At 41.5% G+C, this 6,979-nt stretch overlaps 1 protein-coding gene and 1 pseudogene across 1 annotated transcript; one reads left to right on the plus strand and one right to left on the minus strand.

Moving 5' to 3' along the window:
- Positions 1-2,023: 2,023 nt before the first annotated feature.
- Mettl6-ps1 (methyltransferase like 6, pseudogene 1) lies at positions 2,024-3,012 on the minus strand (annotated as a pseudogene).
- Positions 3,013-3,247: 235 nt separating this feature from the next.
- LOC108352027 (40S ribosomal protein S28-like) lies at positions 3,248-3,522 on the plus strand. The gene has a single exon (XM_017596939.3). It carries the CDS (start codon positions 3,248-3,250, stop codon positions 3,455-3,457), a length of 210 nt encoding a protein of 69 aa, XP_017452428.1. The 3' UTR covers positions 3,458-3,522.
- The last annotated feature ends 3,457 nt before the right edge of the window (positions 3,523-6,979 follow it).

The raw sequence follows: 6,979 nt of genomic DNA on the forward strand, positions 1-6,979 counted from the left end.
TCCATGAAATACAGAAAAATATCAATGAAAAATATTATTAATAAGGAATGCATTAGTTCTAACCGGGAACTGGGAGAGAAGACTCCAAAAGCAAGCTGTTAACTCTAGGTTGGGCTTTTTCTGCAGACATCATTGGAAATAACTCAAAGGATAGAGTCAGCTTATTAAATTTTTTCAGGCAGTTGCAAAGAAAAAAAATCTGATGTTTTTAGCTTGGAGAACTGACAAATTAATTCATTCTATTAATGCTCTTTATTTCTTATCCAGTCAATATAGTGGTTGGACCTTCTCAATTACTTTTACTTTGTAGAGATAAATCTTATGAAGTAATGTGAAAGGCATGAAGTTCTTCAGGTAATGTCCCTCAAAGTTGGAAGAAGTTAAGAAAAAAGGCAAAGGTTGGGTATGGAAGCCAATGTCTTTAATCCTAGTACCCAGGAAGCAGTGCCAGGTGGACCTTGGGACTGGAGGCGTTTACACAGTAAGATGTAAAATGGTCAGGGCTGCGTAGTGAAACCTTGTCACTAAAATTTCACATATAAATTGATGGCTCATTTATAGAAAACATTGTTACATTGTTGCACTATAACATGAATTTTCTGGAATAAAATCTGGCTAAAGCATGCCTGCATTCATTTTCTTCTTATTATTAAAGATGATAGAAGTAAAGATTTTACCTCTTTTTCATATTTTATATGAGGTTTCTAATCTATCTCCTGAAATGTGGCTGTGAAAGGATTCTAACATCACTGTATAATTTGAGAAGAGCTCTATGAACATTTGTGACAAATGAATCTTTTATTTAATTGAAAGTGATTCATTTCGGTAAAATGAAAGAAAACTTACAGATGATACTTAATCACTATTGTCATGTAAAGAGCTAAGCCATCAGCAGGGTGCTATGGCATCTTCATCAGTCAGCTCAGCTAAAAGGGCAGAACATCTATCAACCCAGTCACGTGACTCCACACCCTGGCTCACTTCCTAGGTCCATTCACTCTGTTTCTTGTTCTGGGTGGAATCTTGTATTTAAAGTGACTTCAATATTTTTGAATATTTAGTATTATTATGTCATTTTTATTTCTACTTTTTGAAAAATGAACACATAAATATTTTGATATTTAGGAATCAGTTTATCAATTGAAGTTATCTAATTTTCACTATTAAGTTTAATGAAATTGTTACTAAATTAATCATCACATGGTTATTTCAGAGATGTTATATAGCCCCCTTTTTCTTTTTTGCTTCTTTTTTAGTATGCAAATGTCCTTTAGTCTTTAATATGTGCCACTGGTAAGACTGTATGTATAACAAAGAATTGTCTTAAATTTATTATCAGCAAAAGCTTGATTTGTGACCTGTTCATATATCTCACGCTCGGCTCCCCTGTTTCCCTTTGTGGGAACACGACTAAACTGGGAGACTTTCTTTTCAGGACTTACAACTCTGTTTCGTTACAGTGTGCAAACAAATTCACTTTATTTACTTATTTGTGCGCATATGAGGTCAGAAAACAGTTCTCAATGGCTCTCCCTCTCCATCTCTCTGAAGCCAGGTCTCTCGGGTCTGCCACACTGTGTACTCCAGGCTAGCCCTTCCTGAAGTTTCAAGATGGTTCTTCCATCCTGCTTCTCACCTTGAGGTACGAGTACTAGGATAAATACATGTTGCCAAACCTGGATTTGGTTTTCTTTTGTAATTTCGGCGTGTTGCCTGCATGTATGTCTGTGCAGCACCTGCAGAGAGAGGCCAGAAGAGAGTCCTCAGTACCTTGGGACTGGAGTTACTGATAGAAGTGAGCTGCAGTGTGCGTGCTGGAAATCAAGCCCAGCTTCTCTGCAAGAGCGGCCATCTCCCCTTCCTTTATTTCTTTATTCCTAGGTCGCTGGGACCACACTCAGGTTGTCAGGCTTGCATAGCTAACACCTTTCCATGCTGAGCCATCTCCCCAGGCTTCACTTGATTTTAGTACAAAAAATAACCCGTAATTTTTGTAAAATTCAGAGTAAAAATACAAAATAGTTTAAAATTCTTTTCTTCAGAGTGAAGCAGGTAGGTGCTGGGTTCTTCAGAGGCTTCCAGAACTTGCTCTGAAGGAAACCCATGGCACAAACAGGCCCTCTTTTGTACTCACGGTCTCTTGAAACACATCCTCATTCACCACTTCTTCATAGCCTGCATCTGCCAACAACTATGCCAGGAATTCATCAGTAAAAACACACAATCTGTTTCCATCTTGTCTGACATAGAAATTTTCTCCAGGCTGGCTTCCAGCTTTAAATGTAAGCATGGCATGACCATTGAGCCCATAGTCATGGAACAAGACATTTCTGCCTGGTTTTAATACCTGGTGCACATTTCATAAGATGAGGTGCGTCTTCTCAGGGCACACAGCTGAGAGCCCAAAGATCAATGTGACGGCATCCACAGACTCAGGTGGGACATGGTCATGGTCATCTTTAGTGAGGTTACACTGGAACACTTTGCATCTCTCTGCGCTGTTCAAAGGATGTTGCAACATGTAGTCAACTGCCGTTGAAGAAAAATCACAGGCATAGGCAATTATATTCAAATATTCTTCTAAAAATGGGAAGAAACAGTTCCCAACCCCATATCCAGTTTCCAATACAGTCAATTTTTTAACCTTCATAATGATCTTAGCTCTTCAAAAATCTGGTGGTGTCTGTCCTTGAAAAAAAAATGATACAGTTTCTTTTGTAAAAAAAAAAACAGGTCCCAGTTCTTCTGAGCCTCTTTTTCCAGTTTTTGCTGTTCAAAAGCAGACAGCAAAGCTTGGTCTCTTTCCAGTTTCTCTTCTTTAGTGCTAAGAAACCTGGTTTGCATTTCTTTTCTTTGGAAAAAAGCCATCGCAGTTTCTGGAAACACATTTAATGCTGCTACTAAAGGTCCTCTGCTCTTTAACCATCTGAAAAATCTGTGTTGAGACTGCAGACACAGGGGTTTCTCTGATGCAGTTTAACCAGGTGACTTTCCAGTTTCAATGGCATACGGTGCAATCAGTCAAGCCCTGGCATCATAGATCGAATGTTCTAGTGGAGGTGTAAACCTCCTTAAACTAGACCAATAATTGCCGAGGACTGTGGGTTGCAGTTGTTCGGGCATCCTCTTTTTTCTAAAACTATAAAATGATGTCTTCTACCATTGGAAAATTTACTCTCTAGATGTGAAATGGAAACCAATACTTGACATAAAAACAAATAGACATCTCCGCCAGATCGCCGCCATCATGGACACGAGTCGCGTGCAGCCCATCAAGCTGGCTAGGGTAAACAAAGTGCTGGGCAGGACTGTTTCGCAAGACCAGTGCACGCATATGCGAGTGGAATTTATGGATGACAGCAATCACTCTATCATCCAAAACGTGAAAGGCCCTGTTGGAGAGGGTGATGTGCTCACCCTGTTGGAGTCAGAAAGAGAAGCTCAGAGATTGCGTTGACCTTGCTGCTGGGTACGGGATATCCACTACTTAGCCCATGGAATGACCTGCAACTGTTAAATAAAGCGTTTGTATTAAAAAAAAAAAAAAAAGAACCAAACAGACAAAATTAAGTATCTAACAAGGAAGTAAAGTGCTTGGGACATACTTATTAATTTATGCAAAGTGACTAAAATTATGGCATTAATTTTATGTGTAGGGGTTAAATAAAACCATTTATTTTATTCTTTCAAATTATTGGGAAATTTTAAATATTTTATTCATGATTTTTATAATTATCTTGAGAACTATGTATGCCTGTGGTATGGATCTTTACTGTTACTTCTCTACTCCTCCAGTGGCCCTCCAACTCCTTTTCAATTTTAAGACCCCCTTATTTAGTTGTTACAATTATGCATGCATATGCATTAACTACACTGCACTGCACTGCACTGCACTGCACTGCACTGCACTGCACTGCACTAAACTAAACTAAACTAAACTAAACTAAACTAAACTAAAACAAGGTGCAGCCTGGTTGGTTGTGGGGTGTCCTGAGGAAGAGGTGATTGGCTGCAGTAGAAAAAATGACTTGGAGTTGATTTGAGGAGCCAAACTATTCGATCTTGGGATCATCCTCCATTTTTAACGAAAAGGAGCCTGAGACCTTGACCTGCAGCTGAATTCAAGCTGCACCCATGTTCCAGGAAGAACCATATAGCTTATCTCTGGCCCATATGCCATAGCTACTCCTAGAAACAGTCAATCAGGATTAGCCTGGTATTTTTGGATGTAGTTTTATACCATTTGTTCATGGTTTTGCTTCAGAGCACCCACCTGTCAGCTTACAACAGGAATGGAGGAGGATGCCATCTTTCCACCCCCCCCCCACCATATTCTCCTCCTGAGGCAGAACATGAGCCTCCTCACCTCTGCCAGAGGCAGCCTAGCTGCAGGCTGCTCTGCCCCAGGTGTTTTTGGGGACAAGGGGTTTGCCACAAGGACAGAAAGTCACCAAGGTTGACCCGTGAACCTGAATGTGTGTCCCGCCCTTTCACACAGCCAGCACGGTTGATGATCAGGGAAATCTGTCTCACCACTATTGGCCCTTTTCCACTAGTGACATTTATAATTGGAGAACTCAGAACTCCCCCTTTTCAGACAACAGAGATATAGTTTGACTCTTAGAGACAATTCTCTTCATGCACCAAACTACTTGGGATGACTGCCAGAAGCTCTTCCATTGACGCAGGCTTTCCCTTGACCCTCCCCAACTGAGACTTCAACCCTGTTGGCAGATCTCAAGGTGGCCTCACAGTGATCCACCTAACTTGTCTCTGGCCCATAGCCCAAAGTTACTCCCTAGTTACTCCCTTGCAACAGCCAATCAGGATTAATCTGATATTTCCATATGTATTTTCAAACAATTTGTAATTACTCATGGTTTTGCTTCAGAGCACTCACCCGTCTGCTTATAATAGTTATTCAATTAGATGCTTGCCAGGCTGGAAACACCCTTGTTTCTCAGCATTTTCTGTAGGACCTTGTCCTGCTTCACTCTTCCTACCTGGCGGAATCAGAGATTGCAGGGGAGCCTAGACTCCAGCTTGAACAGAGACCTTAGTGTGATTGCATCAGAATTTGATAACGATTCCTGAATGGGCACAACAATTGATAGATGTAAACTGATAGCTCTGTGTTCTGCTCTAGATAGCTCTCTGCTAAAGATTACTTTCTATTTCAGATCAGAGCCCAGTCTTTTATTTCTCATAAGCTACTTCCTTAGAAATTACATACCGATTTAATCATTTACAGAAGATTTCCTTTTGATTATCTCCCAAATCACCATTTTGTGTCCTTAGCCCCTTGACTCTAAAGACAGAGCCCTATGGCCTCAGCTGTGGAGTTCTGCTGCTTGCTGGAGTTGGATCATGGCCCTATTTTTCTATTACAGTAATACTAGCTTTCTGTTTCCCATTCCTTCACTACCTATGCTTCACTGTTCTGGAACTTGCTCTATAGGAAGACCTTGAACGCTGCATAATTCTGTCTCCTGAATGCTGGGATTAATGTACCATCACTCACAGGCCCAAAGTTTTCCTCACCAGAGCTTTCTTCTAGGCTGGCCTTTAACTCATAAATCTGCTTGCCTTTGTCTTCTGGGATTAAAGGTGTGTACCACCACACCTGGGCGAAACCTTCTTAACGCCACAGCCCTCCATAGATCTGTAGCCATCAGTCATGTAAAGGCAGTGCCCCAAGCCCCTCCACAGGTAGAGGACATGACAGATGTCTGTTATAATGAGGTAATTCAAGGCCTAAAGTCTTAGCCAATGAACATTTCTTCCCAGAAACTCCTCTCTGCAAAATGTATCTAATCTCAGGCCCACCCTGAGAAGTAGGGCATGGTTTTACTCATCCACCTTCTGCCATAGCAATACATGTCTTTAAACCTCTTTAAGACATGGACTGCCTCTTTTCAGAGAAGGCCTTCACCAATAGAGCCACCATCTCATCTTCTGTAGAAGGCTTCTCTGTGCTCCCAGCCACCACCACCAAACCTGCAGCCTGCCAACATAAAGCCAAGGACTATCCCTGTGGGACCTGCAGGAGGTCCCCTACTTTCCCCTTTGGCCCCAGGCTAGATCAAGTCCGTGGGCCCCCATTCCATTCTCAGCTCTTTCACAGCATTTCAGCAGCACGTGGATGCCCAAGAGTCTAAGAACCCGATGACTCTGGACTCCTTGCAGGTCCAGGGACTCCCGAGCTAGTTTCCGCTGGGTCCTGTGCCTCATACTGTGCTTTTCCACCCTGGAGCAGTGTCCCACGACTTCCCTACAGCCAGAAACCTGCCTCACAACAGTGTGTGGCATGGGGCAAGCGTGGTCAAACTTCCAGTGTCCTACCTACAGAGACCATACCCTTTAGTGGAGTGGATGCAAGATTCCTACAAGATTAACTGGGTGGGACCTTGCCCTGAGATCACTTCTTCCTAAATCTCTTTATTTCTTTCCTTAATATCTATCTGACAAAGCTGGCTCATTAGTAAATCTGCCTCTGTTCTTTCTGGTTAGTGAAGCCCCTCATACAACCCATATTGTATCCTAACATTGTGCATAGCTGGGAAATCTTTAAAGAATTCTCATACTGATTTATGTATTCTTGAACTCATGTTTTCAGAGTTCCTTCTCACAGCCTGAAGGACTGTCTTGAAGGTCACAGCTACCATATTGCTGAGTATCACCAGACACACCATTGCCTCCTGAAATTGTGCTATTTCTGTTTATAAACGTGGTAAGGAAACATTTCTCAAAGTAGGATCATAAAGTAAAATATGGACAATATTATACAAAAAAGCTTTTCACCTACAGAAACCATTATTACTCAAGAAAACCAATTCCCAGCTAGCTCTGCTCCAAGGATGGGAACTGTATCATACTGTTCTATTGGTGGCCATGCCAGACCTCGAACTAAACTAAACTAAAGAATACACCTAATTTGATCAATTTAGTACTGCTTGTAATTACATTTATTTTGGGCCTG

The sequence above is a fragment of the Rattus norvegicus genome, chromosome 9 (genome assembly GCF_036323735.1).
Source record: "Rattus norvegicus strain BN/NHsdMcwi chromosome 9, GRCr8, whole genome shotgun sequence".
NCBI lineage: Eukaryota > Metazoa > Chordata > Mammalia > Rodentia > Muridae > Rattus > Rattus norvegicus.